Source organism: Anolis carolinensis, chromosome 3, assembly GCF_035594765.1.
Source record: "Anolis carolinensis isolate JA03-04 chromosome 3, rAnoCar3.1.pri, whole genome shotgun sequence".
Taxonomy (NCBI): Eukaryota; Metazoa; Chordata; class Lepidosauria; order Squamata; family Dactyloidae; genus Anolis; species Anolis carolinensis.
In genome coordinates this window covers 18634702-18654823 of record NC_085843.1, presented here as the reverse complement: position 1 = coordinate 18654823, position 20122 = coordinate 18634702, and the positions used below count along the sequence as shown (strand labels likewise).

The 20122-nt window shown below is 42.0% G+C and overlaps 1 protein-coding gene across 2 annotated transcripts in view; it reads left to right on the top strand.

Annotated features, from left to right (window-relative positions):
* slc36a4 (solute carrier family 36 member 4) overlaps positions 1-20122 on the top strand; it is a 167180-nt gene that overhangs the window by 16648 nt on the left and 130410 nt on the right. For both annotated transcript variants that reach the window (XM_062974537.1, XM_062974538.1), the window contains exon 6: positions 1873-1957. In XM_062974537.1, coding sequence (XP_062830607.1) covers positions 1873-1957 — 85 coding nt within the window. The remainder of the gene's footprint in view (positions 1-1872; positions 1958-20122) is intronic.

The window sequence follows — 20122 nt, the reverse complement described above, 5'->3', positions numbered from 1 at the left end:
ATTAAACATCTAATTAGGTTATGATTTTACAAATTAAGCACCAAAACATCATGTTATACAGCAAATTTGACAGAAAAAGTAGTTCAATACGCAGTAATGTTATGTTGTAATTACTGTATTTACGAATTTAGCACCAAAATATCACGATATATTGAAAACTTTGACTACAAAAATGGCTTGGATAATCCAGAGGCTTGGATAAGCAAGGCTTGGATAAGTGAGATTCTACTGTACTTTGAAAGTCATTGTTATACTCCAGAAACTTTGTTTTTGTGACTGCCACAAACTGTGTTGACTTGGTTGAGATATTCATTGAAAAGGTATAGCAAAATGTTAGTTGCTGTGGGTTTTCCGGGTTGGTTGGCAATGTTCCAGAGGCATTCTTTCCTGTCATTTCGCCCACATCTATGGCAGGCATCCTCAGAGTTGTGAGGTCTGTTGGAAACTAGGAAAGTGACGTGTATGTGTGTGTATGTGTATGTATGTATGTATGTATGTATGTGTGTGTGTGTGTGTGTGTGTGTGTGTGTGTGTGTGTGTGTATATATATATATATATATATATATATATATATATATATATCTATATCTATATCTATATCTATATCTCTGTGGAAAGTCCAGGTTGGGAGAAAGAACTCTTATCTATTTGAGGGAAGTGTGAGTGTTGCAATGGATCACTTTTATCATCTTGAACAAAATGTGCTGCAGGGTGTCCCACAAAAACAAAGTTTTTGCAGTTTAATAAACTTTTTGTGTTTTTATGTTAAAACCAATTAGTAAATGACATTTATAACCCAGGAACAAAGGTTGTGTTGCATAGTAGGTCATACCTGAATTTGCATGTATTAAATACCCAGTCTTTCTGGTTCAGAGCACTAACATGTTTTAAATAATATTCAAAAAGGTAGCTAGTGGTAGTCTGTTTTAGTATGAAAAGACTAAAGGAATCCAGTAGCACCTTTGAGACTAACTGGGAGAAAGTCAATGAAAACTTATGCTAAAGTTTTCTGCTCCCCAGTTAGTCTCAAAGATGCCATTGGATTCAATTTCCTTTCATGTTTAATTAAGATATGCGTTGGTGTAAGTAGCTTGAGTGCTGGACTATGGCTCTGGAAACCGGGGTTAGTGGAAACACACTGGATGAATCATACTCTCTCAACCTCAGAAAAAGACAACGCAACCCCGTTTGAATAAACTTTGCCAAGAAAATCCCATGATAGTTTCACCTCAGGGCCACTAGGCATTGAAAATTATTTAAAGGCACACAACAAAACCATAAATGACAACAAAGTTTGTCATCACCTGAACTTAATTTCATGCTTTTCGGTGATGTGCTTTTAGGATCACTTAGAAAAATTTCCACAACCCATAAATCTGATGCATTGCCCATTTCTTTGAATTACAATACTTTCAAGTATTTTAAATTGTTAACTGAATTAAAATGAAACTGAATTAAAATCCAGTTGGTTTAAAATGAATTAACAATAAAACAGAATTAAACCTGACATAGTGTTTCACATTTTTGCATTTTCCAATTTTTGATAGTGCCCTGTTCCCTAACTTGTCAAATAAGTAGAGGATTCTTATACTCTTAAGGGAAATAAAGTTTGCATACTATTTTTTTAATTTGGATGGTGCCATTCTGGATTTTCTTGTGTGTTTGTCTTTTCAATACTTCATCTCACATTTTAATGGTTTTTCTGTGCATTATATGTCACATAAACTGAACGGCTTGTCCCTCAGAAATAATGATTTGGCATCTTCAGTGCAGGTGATTGTTATTGAAAATCATTTCCTCTGCAAATCAGGAAACCAGCTCACTAATGTGATTTCTTTCTTTCTTTCTCTCTCCTCTTTTGTCTCCTTGCAGGCATATTGTCGACTTCTTCCTTGTGGTGACACAGTTGGGCTTTTGTAGTGTTTATATTGTGTTCTTGGCAGAAAATACAAAACATGTAAGTTTTAAAACGTTTTTTAAAAATTGTGAAAACGAATAGTCTATACACACACTGTTCTCACACTTCATTCCTTTAGACCAGGGCAACATGATTTATGTGGATACATAGGGTTAGGTATACCTATAGCCACATAGGAATAGATATCATTTCCTCCCAGCTTGCATGTTGCAAACCACAAAAAAAGCCTTATGAAACATCTGGGGAAAAATTATTACTTGTTAAAACGGTGTGTGTGTGTGTGTGTGGTATGCCACTGTAATTTGGTCCTAAAGAGATATGTTCCTGTATGTGTCTTTTGAGTTTTCATAATGGGATGGATCCAATGAGCAAATGTCATTATTGTAGGATATTGGTCTAGGACAGTGGTTCTCAATCTGTGGGTCCCCAGGTGTTTTGGGTTACAGCTCCCAGAAATCCTAGCCAGTTTACCAACTGTTAGGATTTCTGGGAGTTCAAGGCCAAAAAGATCTGGGGATCCAAAGGTTGAGAACCACTGGTTTAGGAGAAGGGCTCCTTGAATTTTTTAAGCCAAAGGACGGTTCACGGTCCCTCAACCTGTTGGGGGGCCGGACTGTAGTTTGAAAAAAACTTGAACCAATTCCTATGCACAGTGCACACATATTATTTGTAGTGCAAAAAAACTTGAAAGAACAGTACAATATTTAAAATGAAGAAGAATTTTAACCAACATAAACTTATAAGTATTTCAGTGGGAAGTGTGGACCTTCTTTTGGCTGATGAGATAGTCAAGTTAATTAGTATTGACACCGTTGTGCACCTTCAAGTTGTTTCAGACATAGAGTGACCCTAACCCTAAATTTTAGGGCTGGGGGCAGGTAAATGACCTTGGAGGGCCGCATCTGATCCAACAGGACTTAGTTTGGGGATCCTCTGATCTAGGATGAGCTTGTATTGCTGAATGAATGTAATTATGAAATTAATACTTTTCAAGCACTGCTTGTAAATTGCTCTACCAATAGATAATTTATAGAAACATAGAATCATAGAGTTGGAAGAGCCCACAAAAATCATCCAGTCCAAAACCTTGTCATGCAGGAAAAGCACAATCAAAGCACTCCTGACAGATGGTCATCCATCCTTTGCTTAAAAATCTCCAGAGAAGGAGACTCCACCACACTGCAAGGCAGCATATTCCACTGTCAAATAGCTGTAACCATCAGGAAATGTTTTACAAGGTTTAGGTGGAATTTGAATTGATTTCTCCATGTCCTAGTCTCCAGAATAGCAGAAAACAAGTTCCTCCCCTCCTCAGTATGATATTTTTTCAAATATTTAAACATGGCTCTCAGGCCTCCTCTCAAACTTCTTCTCTTACAACTTCTGTTGTAAGGACCCATTGTGACATAGTGGTTTGAGCATTGGACTCTGATTCTGGAAACCAATGGGTGGCCATGGGCAAATCACATTTTCTCAGCCTCAGAGAAAAGGTATGACATATCTCTTGTGAAGAAATATTGCCAAAAAAACCCCATTGATAGGTTTGCCTTAGGCTTGTCATAGTTTGGAAACAACATGAAGGCAGCAAGGTTGTGTAAGACCTTTAATGAGACATTTAGTTAAAATTTGTAATACTTCATGGGTAGGTTGTTAAAAACCCTTTACGGTTAGTTGTTATATTTTTCTTTTTTTTCTTTTTCCACCTTGGATTTCTTCTTAAGGAATTGAAATTTTAATATATATATAGTGAAATCTACTTTCATGGAGGGCTCGAAAGGGCTCCTGATTGAGACCTTCCAGAGATGCTTCTGATTTCTGTGGACAGGACTAGATGCATCTTTGTTGTTATTAGTTTTCAATGACAGTTTTTGGCTTTTTGTGGATTTGGAAGAAGGGATGATATATTCATTTTGACCTGTAGAGGGAGCCAGTGTCGCATTAGTTTAGCTCTTAGTTGTAGCTTTGTTTCTTTGGAGGAAAAACTTGCTTATGTCAACAATTGGTCGGTAAATTACTGAAGGTAACATTATAATTCACCTTTCCAAATCTCTCACATATTCATAAGGCTTGTTTGTTCAGAACTGTGCATTCTCTTTCCCTTGGTACTGAACTTTTGTGTGTTAGGAATCATAATGGTATATTTTGCCATACACTTGACTTGGACTCACTGATTTTTAATGTTAGGGTGTTTCAGGGTTGGCCTTTCAAAGAATAACCACTTATCTTGAAGGGTTTGTTAGCTGTATGTGTGTATGTGCCTTCAAGTTGCCTTATAGACCTATAGTCACCCTATGAATTTCATTGGGATTTCTTAGGCAAGGAATACTCATAGGTGGCTTTGCCAGTTCCTTCCTCTGAATTAGGATACAGCAACTGTTATTCATTGATGTTTTTCTATCAAAGTATTAACCAGGAAGGATGCTAAAGAGTGCTGAAAGAAGGATTCAGTTGTGTTGTCCTTCTATACTAGTTGGGGATTCCAAGAAGCATCTGATTGGCCTCTATGGGAAACAAGATCATGCACTAGATAGAGCATTTCTCTTATCTAGAAGGGCTCATGTGGTTCAATGATCAAAATGTTGCAAGTTAAGAACCACCTATTTCATTTTGACTGGAGCATCAGGTAGCCAGGGTATTGGAAATGATATCTGATCTGTGGGGCACTTTCACAAAATGTACCATATATACTTGAGTATAAGCCAACCTGAATATAAGTCAAGACACCTAAACTGGGAAAACTTATCGACTTGAGTATAAGAAAAGGGTGGGAAATGCAGCAGCTACTGGTAAATTTCAAAAATAAAAAGAGGTAACAATAAAATTACATTAATTGAGGCATCTGTAGGTTAAATGTTTTTGAATATTTACATAAAACTGTAATTTAAGATAAGACTGTCCAATTTTGATTACCTATATACTCGAGTAAAAGCCGACCCGGACTCTCACTCGAGTACAAGCTGAGGAGGTCTTTTTCATCTCTTAAAAAGGGCTGAAAAACTCAGCTTATACTTGAGTATATATAGTACTTGATTATACCACTGGTTCTCATCCTGTGGTCTTCCAGATGATTTGGACCTTAACCCCCAGAAATCCCAGCCTGCATGACCACTGTATCATTTAGACCAGGGCTTCTTAAACCTTTTAACTCGTGATCCCTTTTGGCCAGAGAAATTTTTATGTGACCCTGTGTATGTAGGTATACAAAATAGGTATAAAAATCAAACATTTACTGATAACAACCCAGCATTTAAACAGGTTGATTTTCCTTTTTATGAAGTACAGCTGAAGCATCTTATGCAGAGTCTACTGTAAACACTGCATAACAGATTCATGTAAAAGCAGCCATTAGATGATGTTCAGAGAAATTGTTGCCAAGTTTTTCAGGATCCCAACATTGGGCTAAGGGGACCTCTTTTAGGATTGGGACCCACAGTTTAAGAAACAGTGATTTAGACCGCAGAGGGGAGATTTTAATTTTTGTAACCTGCACCTGCATTTGGTAGTATAATAATACTCCAAAGCAGTGTTTCTCAAATTGTACTTCTCCAGGTATTTTGGACTTCAGCTCCCAGAAATCCCAGCCAGCTTACCAGCTGTTAGGAATTGAAGTCCAAAACATCTAATGTGGAATATGCACATAATTAATTTTTTTTATAGAGGATAACAATGGAAAATAGTCAGCAGGTTCCTGGGAACTGAACCTCAAAAGCATCTGGAATATCACAGTTTGAGAACTACCAGGATTTCTGGGCACTAAAGCACAGAATTACCCACACTATTATCAACTTATCTTGTCTGCACACACATGATTTTTCCTTGGCTTTTTAACATGCCCAGAGTAGGGCAGACCAGAATGCTTTGTCCTGTTCCCAAATCACCATATAAAGCACTTGAACTTCACTCTGTTTCTTGAAGAATCCTAAGGCAGGTTGACTCAGGTCTATTTGTTGCTTACATCAGTAGCTGGTAGTATGAGTTCAACAGGAAGCAGGGCACTCTCACAATCTTTGGGTTGACTGAACAAACTTGTGCGGTATTACAGTAACAAAAAAAATGATATAACACGTCTATTTTTTAAAAAAAATCTGGAACTGCAATATGATGAATGAACGAAACACATTCATTCACTACCACCCAGAGATTTTCACCAGCGGGCATGCTGCAAGACATCTGTGGTTGCTTTGGAAACTGAGAAGCTTAGTGGTAATAGAACAAGCAGGGTAGTAGGGCGTTGCAGTTGAACAGAAGCAATAAGTAGAAGGCATAAGCACACTCTTGTATTACATCACCTCTTTGCTTCAGATTGCATCCTCCCAGCATCACATCACAAAAGGGAAGATGTAAGCTCAGTTGCTGAGCTTTTATGTAACTCCCTGTGAGTGAGTGTCTTTTAGGGTGGAAGTGACATCGGTTTGCAAATGCGTTAAAAGGAATATTAAAGCAACTCACTCAGCGTTCAGAATCAGCGTGTCACCATCCCACTGTGCTAAGATGCGTTGCTTCTTTGGTGCCTTGCAGAAATCTTTGAAATGTGTTCTTTTTCTTCATGACTTATGTCAGTTGTGGTAATGCTAGGCAGGCACCAGATCCACAAGACCCAAGCACGAAATCATTACCAGAACCCACTGTTGAACCCATTTTGCCAATTACTGACATAAGCAAAAAACAGGCATGGGTCAGGTCAACACATAGAATAATTCCTATACAAATAGGGGAAGACACAGCTGCTTCGTAAGGCAATGTTGGACTAGGGAAAGATGGGGAATAATTGCAGATCTGAAATATTTTGCCCTCCCCATGTGGATTTCGGCCTGAAAGATCACAGTGAAATGATATTGTGGCCAAGTGAAGATCCTGAGTGCCAGCTAAAAGCATGGGTAGCTCTCTAGACATGGGCCTGAATCCAATTACAACTGCCATCTAGATTTTGTTTTTATTTATAAAAATCAAATTCTTTGTAAATGCACCTGCTGTAGTTGGGATGAACAATTAGATTTCAAAGGGGCGGAGGATTTTGTCTTCTTTCACCCTTATGGGAAAGGCACTACCTGTAGAGCTTCTGCTTGTAGAATATATTTGGCAATCCATATCCATGGATTCCTTACTTTTTTACTTAGGCAGTCCCTCGTTGTCTGACTATGTTGGCCTTCCAAGTGTAGTGCCAGGTGGTGGATATGTAGGTGACTGTAGAGCCCTATTCTTGACCTGCATGTTTTTCCACAGTGAGGGCAGTGGTTTCCAGGAGGAAGGTGATCCCGGTCAGGGGCTTGATGCGCCTTCCTCTTGGCATGTTTCTCCCTTTCGCCCTCCATTCATGCCTCTTCAAATTCCACAGCACTGCTGGTAACAGCTGACCTCCAATTAGAGCGCTCAAGGGTCAGGGCTTCCCAGTTCTCGGTGTCTATGCCACAGTTTTTAAGGTTAGCTTTAAGCTCATCTTTAAGTTTCTTTTCCTCTCCATGAACATTCCATTTTCTGTTCTTGAGTTGGGAGTATAATAACTGCTTTGGCAGATGGTGATCGGGTATTCAGACAATGTGGCCAGTCCAGCAGAGTTGATGGCGTAGGAGCATCGCTTCAGTGCTGGTGGTCTTTGCTTCTTCCAGCACGCTGTCATTTGTCCACCTGTCTTCCCAAGAGATTTGCAGGATTTTTCGGAGGCAACGCTTATGGAATTTTTCCAGGAGTTGAGCGTGACATCTGTAGACAGTCCACATTTCTCAGGCATATAACAGGGTTGGGAGGACAATAGCTTTATAAACAAGCAACTTGGTATTCCTATGGATGTCCCAATCCTCAAACACTCTCTGCTTCATTTAGAAAAATGCTACACTTGCAGAGCTCAGGCAGTGTTGTATTTCAGTGTTGACTTTTGTGGAGAGGTGGCTGCCAAGGTAACGGAAATGGTCAACATTTTTTAATGTTACACCATTAAGCTGTATTGCAGAGGGATTGGCTGGTGACTGTTGAAAGGGATTCCAACCGTGACTTGAAAAAAATTCACTTCCCCTCAAAAAGCCAAAAAACAAAACCAAAAACAAACCTTGATTTTTCCATTTTATGTAAGGGACACTATTTTACTACATCGCTGCATATAATAGGACTTGAATGTCCTATTATATCGTTATCCATGGAGGATCCTGAAAGCAACTCCTAATGGATACTGAGGGAAGGCAAACCACATTTTGAGGATTCTTTGCCTAAGAAAATCGTATAAAATTAATGGGTTTTCCATAAATCACACACACACACACACACATATATATATACACGCTTCTCTGCAAAGGGCTCTAGGCACCATATGTGGCCCTCTTTTTCCCTGTTTTGGACCTTAGTAACAGCATCAGCCCTTTGGTATGTCAGGTTGAGAGACCCCAGGACTAGTCCAAAGTAACTCAGTAGGTTTCAGTAAGTTTCATGGTGTGTGTGGACCAAAACCCTCATCTCTCAAATCTAACCATGCTAACTATTAGCCCTTATTGGTGTTTGGATGGGAAACCTACCCGGGGATGCCATGGATCTCTAAGAAAAAAACAACAACAACTCTGAAGAGCAAGTCAGGATTGACAATACATTATTGATTGAACAAAGGATCTGACTTAGTAGTACAAAGCAACTCCCTGTGTTCCAAACTCTTGGATTTAGCACAGTTTGTGGTGTGTGGGTACTTATTCTGCTGCTCTTTTTAGTGGGTTGCATTCAGATTGACTCATGCTTGGGCTATTGCCATTGGATACAATGGGTCTTTTGTTAACTGAGTCTGAAATCCATTTGATTTAAGTATAAGAGTATTCCAGGTCTGTAATGTATCCCTTGCCTTGAATCTAGATGAAGCTCTATTTCACAGAATAAGTATTTTCTTGACTCAACTGTTCCACTTCTGCACCTTGTACCTTGAAGACTTGCAGTTGTGCTCAAGGCATTTTGCAAAGCTGACACTGGGAAATGTAATTAGTTGGTGCTGTTCTCTTTGCATTACAAGGAGGCAATTATTTCCCTATGTGCAGTGGATCCAACTCTTAGTCTTGTTCTTATTATTATGTACCTTTTTTGTAATTCTGAAGCTGAGTTTGGACCTTTGACTCTACCTATTATTTCATTTCCAGTCATTTATAGACCCAATACTCAAAGGTATAACAATCAATTCCAATATGAAGGCTGTTTCTGTTTAGAGTTGGTATATATCTGGTGTGAAGATGTTGGATTAATTAGAGCAGGAGTGGGTAACTATTAGGACTTAGGGGGTTGAATTGTTATCTTCTTCCAAAGATCTTGAATAGGTCTACCCTATGGTGTACCGTGCCAAAAAACAAAGTCCTTAAATCCCTCTCAGGGGCCAAGAGAGGTATTTTTTGCCATCCTTTCCACACTGGGACATTTTTGATCCAAGAGAAGCATTTCATTTTAACAAACTGACCTGAAATTCACCCCACCCCTAGAAGAAAACTAGGACATATGTGGCTAGGCAACATCAGCATATGGACAATATGGCAAAAGTAATTAAGGGTGCATCTACACTGTAGAATTAATGCAGTTTGACTCCACTTTAACTGCCACAGCTCAGTGTTATGGCATGCTGGGAGTTGGAGTTTTATAAGCTCGTTAGCCTTCTCTGGCAAAGAGTGCTTCATTAAATTACAGGCTTCTATGGCATTGAGCCATGGCAGTTAAAGTGCTGTCAATCTGCATTCATTCTACATTGTGAATGTATCTTAAGAAGGAAAAACACACATGCCATGAGAAGCAGCAGCAGCTTGTTTTGACAGTCTACTTAAAAGGGTAATATTCTGCCATCTGACTGCAAACCATTACTGTACATTGAAACATCAATTCGCACCAATGGAAAAAAACTGGCTACGAAGCAGGAAGAAACAGAGAGAAACCTAGACATTTTAAAAGCAACTGGAAAAGTGAGATGAAAGAGGAGTAATTCAGACATTCCCTGCCCAGATCAGGGCAGTTGGAGGGTGTTGCTATTGGACAACTTGGGCAACCCATCTGGAAAGACAGCATATGAAATATAACATTGCATTTGAAGTATGTTGACCATTATTTGTGGGATATTTATGCATGGAGGAAAATGTATATATCTTATTACATGTGAGCAAAGAAAAGCTGAAACAAAATTGTTTGAAAGCTGGATGCAGGCATTTGTCAGTTAACAAAGCTGGTGACAAAGATGCTCCTTTATATTAAGTTTCTTTTTTACATCCACTCATAGCCCCCCTGTCCTCTTACTCTTTCTGTAAGCATGTTTTAGCACCATTGGCATTGAGAAGATCATGAAAGATGACTTGAGAAACAATTTTGGCATCAGTTTGTTTGTAGGAAAACATGCAGAACATAAAGCTTGAGCTTTTAGCCAGTCCTATTATGGCCATGTGTTTGCCTGCCTATAAACAAGGTAAACAGCAGCTGCTTTTAGAATCACGTTTTGAGCACCTGTGAACTGTAAAACAGATAGAAAGAGGGAGAGCCAGTAAGCCTGATTCACCAACTACTCCTACTAAAAACATGGGTCTGGTCACCAAAACTGAAATTATATGAACGGTAGATAACGGTCGTCCCTGGATGTAAGACGCTTAGTAGTCTTTAGAAGGGACAACCTGCTTTGGTTTACTTCTGCAATACTAAAACATGGTTGTTTTCATTAGAGTCATAGAATTGGAAGGGATCACAAGAGCCATCTGTTCCAATCCCATTCTGCCATGCAGGAATACACAATCAAAGTGCTTCCAATGGATGACCATCCAGCCTTTGTTTAAAAACCTCCATAGAAGGAGGCTTCCCCGGCTTTCAAACCATTTTGTTTCAGCTTTTCTTTGCTAACACTGTCAGGCAGCTCTTATCATCAGGACGTTTCCCCTAATATTCAGATGGAATCTCTTTTTCCTGTAATTTGAATCTCTTCCTTTGTGCCGTAGCAGAGAGCAAACTTGCTCAATCAGTGTGAAATCTGGGTTGCTGTGAGTTCCCCAGGCTGTATGGCCATGTTCTAGAAGCATTCTCTCCTGATGTTTCACCCACATCTATGGCAGGCATCCTCAGAGGTTGTGAAGTCTGTTGGAACACTATGCAAGTGGGGTTTATATACCTGTGGAAGGTCTAGGGTGGGAGAAAGTACTCTTGTCTGCATGAGGCAAGTGTGAATGGTGCAATTGGCCAGCTTGATTAGCATTGAATGGCCTTGAAGCTTCAGGGCCTGGCTGATTCCTGTCTGGGAGAATCCTTTGTTGGGAGGTGTTAGCTGGCCCTGGTTATTTCATGCCTGGAATTCCTCTGTTTTCTGAGTGGTGTTCTTTATTTACTGTCCTGATTTTAGAGTTTTTTTTAATACTGGTGGTTGTTAGAGAACACGATGAACCAACCTGGAGACAGCATATTATTTGAGAACACAGAAATGCTGGACCACTCTAACAACCACCATGTCAGTCTACACAGGGAAGCCATTGAAATCCACAAGCATGTGGACAAGTTCAACAGAAAGGAGGAAACTATGAAAATGAATAAAATCTGGCTACCAGTATTAAAGTATACAAGGTATACAGGCAGTATACCAGTATACAAAGTATATTAAAGTATACAAAGGATTCCCCCAGGCAGGAAGAAGCTGGACTTTGAAGCTGCAAGGTGTTTCAGTGCTAATCAAGCTGGCCAATTGCACCATTCACCCTTGCCTCGAGCAGACAAGAGTTTATTCTCCCACCCTGGACCTTCCACAGATATGTAAACCCCACTTGCATAGTTTTCAACAGACCTCACAACCTCTGAGGATTCCTGCCATAGATGTGGGTAAAACATCAGGAGAGAATGCTTCTGGAACATGGCCATACAGCCCGGAAAACTCACAGCAATCCAGTGATTCTGACAACGCAATGTGAAATCCCTTTAAACATTTTAAAATGACTGTATGTCACCTCTTTCCCAGGCTCAACACACTTATCTTCCTAAGTCCCTCCTCATAGGACTTGGCTTGATTGCCCTTCTCTGGACATTATTCATATTGCTAGTTGTAAAAGAACTTTTGCTGAAACATCTTCATTTTTGTGGCATGGGGATCTGTTCTTATTTTTCCTATGTGCCTTATTCTTCCTGCCTCTGTTACCAAACTTTCTGTTGGAATACTATTGGCACGTCCCAATGAAAGTAAACCCATTGAATCAGTTGTTGAAGGGCGAGTCAACACATAGGTCAGTCCACTTGATTCAGCTGGTCTTCCTTAGTCAGAATTAACAATAGGATTCAGGCCTTAATGCTCAGGAACACACCTCCTTTGTTAACTTTGTTATACTGTTTTTTGCCAGGCTTTTTTCTATTTTGTTTTGGGGTGGCAGGGGTGGTGGAGAGAAGACGAGGGGGTAATAGTTACTTTGCTCTGGCCCAAGATGACTAACTCAGTGGAGTGACGCACTGGAGGAAATTGCTGCAGCTTCAAAGCGATGGTGACCGAGTGGTTAGAGATTATGATGATATTTAGTCTGACATTGCAAAGGAGACTAGGTTAGGCAGAAGATGAGTCATGTATATAATTCATATTATCACAATCAGCAGTAAACTGTGGCTCTGCCCCAGACGCTGTGCAGGGGAAGGGAGGCGGAGGCGAGTTAGTCTTTCATCTTTTTGTTAACTTCTTAGGACAGTCTTGTCTTTAACTGTTCAAGGTATTTATTTGGGCTGCTTAGTTCTGGCTGTGTTGCAGCCAGCAGATCAAATGCTGAGATGGTAATATAATGTGTCACCCTTTTCAAAGTTTTATTTTTCTACCCCAAAAGTTTTTCTCTCCTGTACCATCTTTACATAAGCAGATGTACCCGGAACACAGATCAAGAGTGGCAAACCTTTTAAATTGTTTAATCAGATTAAGGTTTTATTTCCAGTGTTGTCTCATGCACATCTCGGGCAGTTTCATATATTTAATATTTAACAATGCAATTCTAGGCATGTCTGCCGAAATGTAAGTTCAGAGAGGCTTTCTTCTAGATAAGTCACTTTATAGATTGCTGCCTAATAAATTTACTGCCTTTATAAATGCTAATAAAATATTCTTCTTAATGGGAAGTTTGCATTCTGTTTGCTACTGACCTCATTCAGTTTCTGTACCCAGCTAGGCAAGATGCAATGAATCAGTGGGATTTAAATAAGTATGGATTTATCATTTAACAATTGATTTGGTGGGTCTACTTCAGTTTGAAATAGTTGTGTGATGAAGGCCAGCATCAGGAACTAAGTAATGAGAATAAGAATTCTGCCTGGGTGTTTATCTCTGTAAACAAAAAGATTGCAGATGGACTTTTTTGTAAAGAGAATAGAATATTTAGGAAGAAGCAAATGGAATGGCCTTTCTCCAGTAATCCTTCTTTCCCTAGACAAACAAGTACATTTGGAGGCTCTCCATCTTTGGACAGCTGACTAACCCCTTCAGAAGGCAACCTCAATCAGCCAATCCACCAGGGGAAAGAGGGGTCACACGGGTGGGGCACCATCGAGGTGGTGTGGGGGAGGAGGAAGATCGGTCACTTGATGCCCAGGGAGAAGCGCAACAGAGTTCTTGCAACCCTGGAGAGGAATAGGTGTGGTTGTCTCCATGACAAACCCCCCGGTCTTAAGGTTCTGCTTTTGAACGCCAGATCCGTCAACGGTAAGACAGCTGTCATTCAGGATTTGATCCTGGATGAGGGGGCGGATCTGGCATGCATCACTGAGACGTGGTTGGACGAGCTGGATGGGGTGAATCTCACCCAGTTGTGTCCACCAGGTTTCGGGGTGCATCAGCAGGCCAGGGCTGGGGGGCGGGGAGGAGGAGTCGCAGTGATCTTTCGGCAGTCCATCGCCCTGATCAGATGCGCCGTTCCGCAATCTTCGAGGTTTGAGTGTGTCTTCTTGAAGGTGGGAGCCCGAGACAGCTTGGGGATTCTGCTGGTGTACCGTCCACCCCGCGACCCAGCAGTTTCTCTGTCTGAGCTAGCAGAAGTGGTCTCCAATTCGGCCCTGGTCTCCCAACAACTCATAGTTTTGGGAGACTTTAACATCCATGCCGAGACCACATTGACAGGTGCAGCTCAGGATTTCATGGTTGCCATGACGACCATGGGGCTGACTCAAGTTATATCTGGGCCCACTCATCAGGCGGGACACACGCTGGACCTTGTCTTTATTGTGGACGGTGGGACAGTCAGAGTGGAAGAGCAAAATATTCTTCCATTGTCATGGTCTGACCATCATCTGATCTATTTAAGTTTCGCCGTGTCTTCTAACCTCCGCAGGGGTGGTGGACCCACTAAGATGGTCCGCCCCAGGAGGCTGATGGATCCGGATGGACTCCTGAGGTCTCTTGGGGATCTTCCTGTTCTGGAGACTGGCGATCCTGTCGATGTCCTGGCTGATCACTACAATAGTTAGCTGTCAAGTGCACTTGACACGATCGCTCCCGAACGTCCCCTCTCGCTGCGTAGAGGCACGTCGACTCCTTGGTTCACTGAGGAGCTGGCTGTGATGAAGCGTGCGAGGAGGGGACTAGAGTGCATCTGGAGGAAATCTCAGGATGTGTCTGACCAAGCACGGGCTAAAGCCGCTATTAAGGCTTACTCCGTGGCTTTGCGAGCAGCCAGGAAAGCTTTCACGACTGCCCGCATAGCGTCTGCGGCCAATAGGCCATCGGAGTTGTTCCGAGTTGTTGGGGAGCTCCTGCGGCCTCCTGAGACCCAGGGGCTTCCCGATGACTTGGCAACTCGGTGCAGCGATTTCGCGCACCATTTTGCAGGCAAAGTTTCTCAGATACGCCGTGAGTTGGACTCCAGCTTAACTGTAGTTCCAGCGGAGGTAACCGAGGTACCTGTCTGTCCGATTTTGTGGGATTCTTTCCGGCTTGTTCTTCCTGATGACGTGGAGGGGATTCTTGGGTCTGTGAGGGCGACCATTTGCGCTCTGGATCCTTGTCCTTCTTGGCTGGTTAAACTGGCCAAAGATGGGTTGTTGGATTGGTTTGTGGCTATTATAAATGCCTCCTTGGGTCAGGGGACAGTTCCATCCTGCTTTAAGCAGGCGGTGGTAAAACCGCTATTAAAAAAGACCTCCCTGGACCCATCTGTATGTAACAACTACAGACCAATCTCCAACCTCCCGTTTCTGGGCAAGGTTCTGGAGCGGGTGGTTGCCACGCAGCTCCAGGAATTCCTCGATGACACTGATTTTCTGGACTGCTCGCAGTCTGGCTTCAGGCCTGGGCACAGTACTGAGACGGCTTTGGTCGCCTTGGTGGATGACCTCCGCAGGGAGCTGGACAGGGGGAGTGTGACCCTGCTGGTTCTCTTGGATATCTCAGCAGCTTTCGATACCATCGACCATGGTATCCTTTTGGGGAGGCTCTCCGGGATGGGGCTTGGTGGCACGGTTTTGCTGTGGCTCCGGTCCTTCTTGGAGGGTCGTTCCCAGATGGTGAAGCTGGGGGATACTTGCTCGGACCCCTGGCCATTGACCTGTGGGGTCCTGCAAGGGTCTATCCTATCCCCCATGCTATTCAACATCTACATGAAACCGCTGGGAGAGGTCATCCGGAGTTTTGGAGGGCGTTGCCATCTCTACGCAGATGACACGCAAATCCACTACTCGTTTCCATCTAACTCCAAGGAAGCCCCTCGGATGCTGAACCAGTGCCTGGCCGCTATGGCAGACTGGATGAGGAGGAACAAGCTGAGGATCAATCCCGACAAGACAGAGGCCCTCCTGGTCAGTCGCTCGTCTGATCGGGGTATTGGGTGGCAGCCTGTGCTGGACGGGGTTGCACTCCCCCTGAAATCACAGGTCCGCAGTTTGGGGGTCCTCCTGGACTCAGCGCTGACGCTTGAGGCACAGGTGTCGGCGGTGGCCGGGAGGGCCTTTGCACAACTCAAACTTGTGCGCCAACTGCGACCATACCTCGTGAAGTCTGACTTGACCACGGTGGTGCATGCCTTAGTTACCTCTAGACTGGACTACTGTAATGCACTCTACGTGGGGCTTCCCTTGAATACGGCCCGGAAATTACAACTGGTCCAGCGGTCGGCGGCCAGACTAATAACTGGGGCGAGTTACAGGGAGAGATCCACTCCCTTGTTCAAGGAGCTCCACTGGCTGCCATTTATTTTCCGGTCCCAATTCAAGGTGCAGACCATCATTTATAAAGCCCTAAACGGTTTGGGACCCACCTACCTTCGTGACCGTATCTCCGATCATAAACCTGCCCGATCCCTTCGATCGTCAGGGGAGGCTCTCCTGTCACCACTGCCAATATCTCAGGCCCGCCTTGTGGGAACAAGGGAGAGGGCCTTCTCTGCTGTGGCCCCCCGATTGTGGAACTCACTGCCCGGTGAGATTAGGCAAGCCCCCACACTAGCAGCCTTTAAGAAAGATCTGAAAACATGGCTCTTCCGTTGTACCTTTGGAGAGTAATCACTTCATACATCCCTTTTGCTGCTCTCCTTCAATATTTGTCCTCCAGATTGCACCGCCACTTTATGATCCTGTCCTCTGTGGTTTTTACTCCTACTTCCTTTCTCACCTCGAGTTTTAATCTAGTGTTCATGTGGCCCGCCCTTGGTTTTATTGTTCTTTGACCTTGTTTAGTGTAGTGTATATTTTCTTTTATTGTGTTGTTTAATGTGCTATGATTTGTTGTTCTATTATATTTTGTTATATTGTATTGTTCTGGGCATGGCCCCATGTAAGCCGCCCCGAGTCCCCATTGGGGAGATGGTGGCGGGGTATAAATAAAGTTTATTATTATTATTATTATTATTATTATTATTATTATTATTATTATTATTATTATTCGGACAGTCATGCCAGGAGGAGGGCTTGAGCACCATAGGACCTAGACATCCCTACTGTTTCCTATCTTGTTTAGGGGAGGCAGGGGTGGTGGGGAATCTTCTCTATTGAATGTTTTGTTTGTTTATAGTGTGTTGATTTATTTACTGAAGTGTATACCATCTTTGGTTGCAGTTTTCTTAGTTATATGTACTTGAGGCAGTGGGAGGGACTGCAGACCATGTGACTGGTTTAGAATGCAGTTTAAAAGAATGACAGTTGAGGAATGACAGTTGAGGCTTGAGTCTGTTTGAGTACAGAAGCCAGTATTAGAAATTAGAAGTCAGTTGAGGCTTGAGTCAGTTTGAGTACAGAAGCCAGTGTTAGAAGTTAGAAGTGAGTTGAGGCTTGAGTCTGTTTGAGTACAGAAGGCAGTGTTAGAAATCAGAAGTCAGTTGAGGCTTGAGTCTGTTTGAGTGCAGAAGCCAGTGTTAGAAGTTAGAAGTGAGTTGAGGCTTGAGTCTGTTTGAATACAGAAGGCAGTGTTAGAAATTAGAAGTCAGTTGAGGCTTGAGTCTGTTTGAGTACAGAAGCCAGGGTTAGTTGAGGCTTGAGTTCCTTGGAAGTAGACTGTTATAAAAGAGAGCTGTACAGAGCAATATAGTTTGGAAGAGACTTTTAAAGACAATAAGTTAAAGATACAACTGAAATGTTTTTAAAGTTTAACATGACAAGAAATGTACCGGTATAGTTAAATACATGAAGTTATGAGTAAAACAAACATGTTATTTTAAAGAAGTCTACGTGAATCTTTGTTGGCTGAGAGCGTGGAATAGGAACAAGACATTTCTGCACCCAATAATCTTCCATTACCCAATAAACTGAAGGTCATAATTCCCAATCGGTCATGATCCTAACAGGTCATAGTCCAATACCTACAGTGCCCCTGATGGCGTAGTGGACTAAAGCCTCATGACTTGAAGGTTGGGTTGCTGACCTGAAAGCTGTCAGGTTCGAATCCCACCCGGGGAGAGCGCGGATGAGCTCCCTCTATCAGCTCCAGCTCCATGCAGGGACATGAGAGAAGCCTCCCACAAGAATGGTAAAACATCAAAACATCTGGGCGTCCCCTGGGCAACGTCCTTGCAGACGGCTAATTCTCTCACTCCAGAAATGACTCAAGTTGCTCCTGACACACAAAAAAAAACCCTACAGTGGTGATATTATCATAATTAAATATGCATAAATTAAACCTGGAAATTTAGAGGGCCTACTGTACTAGTGATAGCAGCAGCAGATTTGCCATTATCTCCCTTGGAGGCAAGCTGCATTAGGAGGAAATGGGCAAAATGGGATACAAACCAGAGGCTCACAATATTTTCAGCACGTCTATGACAAGACATTTTAGGATCTGGGTCTGTTGGTGCAGGCAACGATTACAGGGCTGAAAAACCATCATGTTTTGATTAATATGAATGATGATATAATACATTGCTCCCAACAATCTGGGGACCCATATTGGGTAAAAACTAAAGAGCACCAACCACTATATAAAAAAAATTATCTGTGGATTCAATGGCTCTTGGAAGGCAACCATAAGGCTGATGTGGCCCTCGATGAAAATGAGTTTGACACCTTTAATCTAGGTGTTTTGTTAACTTCGACTAACAGGGTTCATTGCATTTTATGTCCCCACCCTTGTTAGGGACTCTGACAGTTTCATGATGCCACAGGTGGGATGCAGGTAGCCCTCAGATGTTGCTGGATTACAGATCCTAGCAGCCCTAGCTAGTATTGCCAGAGGTGAGGAACATAGGGAGTTAGAGTCCAAAAACGCTTGGAATGCTGCATGACTCCCATTCTTATCATGGTGAACAGTTGAATGTCAAAATGTATTCTCCACCCAGATTCCAGGCATTAATTCTACTAAATGGGCATTCTCTGACAACTTTATTTGAAAAACATGTTTGTATCCAATCGATTTCCAAAATGGAGAACTGCTTTTTGATTTACAGTTCAGATTTCGGTAAATCGCAAACTCTGATTTAGATGATCACATCTGTGTGATTTAGCTTTATAGTATAAAATTAGATCAATCAAATTTTTGTGACCTGTTTTTCAGACATGGTATCTAAGGACACCTCTTGTCCTTATTAGATAAATCATTTTTACGGTGTCATTTTGCGCATGGAGGCTTGAGTGAGATCTAGATGACTATGAAATGTTTTGGTTATGATTGTGATACTACAATTAAACCTGATGACATAAAAGCCTAGCTGCACACTTCTATAGCAGTGAAAATATTTTATCTATGGCATATTCTCAAGGGTTACAGGATACTTTTGCAGTATTTCTACTTCTCAAAATCAAAGTCCAGGTATTTTAAATGATTGTGTGTGGGTTCCTGTGAAGAGAGCCATGTGGTGTAAAGGTTTGTGTGTTGGACTATGACTATAGAGATCAGGGTTCGAATTTCTGCTTGGCCATGGAAACCAACTGGGTGATTTTGGGCACATCTCATACTCTCAGCCTCAGAGGAAGGCAAATTTGAACAAATCTAGCCAATAAAGCACTGCAATAGCTTTCCTTAGGGCATCATAAGTTGGAAATGAGATTTCTGTGTTGGAATAACAACCACTGAAACAATATTTTTGTTGGGTGATGTGGTAGTCTAATGGCATTGCCTAAGATTACTCTTTTTTTACACTTGGCGCATGGAAACAGAACCAAGACAGAAATACACATACATGTACTTTAAACTCCCCATTGCTGAATGAATCAGGGATATGTTGAAACTTGGGCAGTTTTTTTTATCATGTCAGAAGTGAATTGAAGCAAGTCGCTTCTGGTGTGAGAGAATTGGCCATCTTCAAAGACGTTGCCCAGGGGATGCCTGGATGTGTTACCATCCTGCAGGGTGCTTCTCTCATGTCCCCGCATGGGAAGCTAGAGTTGACAGATGGGAGCTCACTCCATCTCGCGGATTCGAACTACCAACCTTCAGGTCAGCAGTCCAGCCAGCACAAGTATTTAACCCATTGCACCACCATGGCTCTACTTGGGCAGTGATTCTTTTTCTTGGGTTGTGTAGATATTTTGGACTTCAGCTCCCAGAATCCCTGACTAGTAATAGGATTATCAGATTCAAAATTGATGAGAGGATCACTGTAACTTAATGGTTTGTAGGACTAATGTTTGAGATGTAGTCTATTAGATGACATTAAAAGCTTTGCAAAGCTATGTCACTGCAACCTAGAGCCGAGAAATCAAAATAATGAGGGTATGACGCAGTCTCAATTTTAAAACCTCAATGTGTAAATTTGCAGGCTGAACAAATCAATGAATCCAATGTGGCAATTGATAGATATGGGGAGGTATGTCACCGTTAATTCTCAAATTAGCACATTGATACCCCAGAAA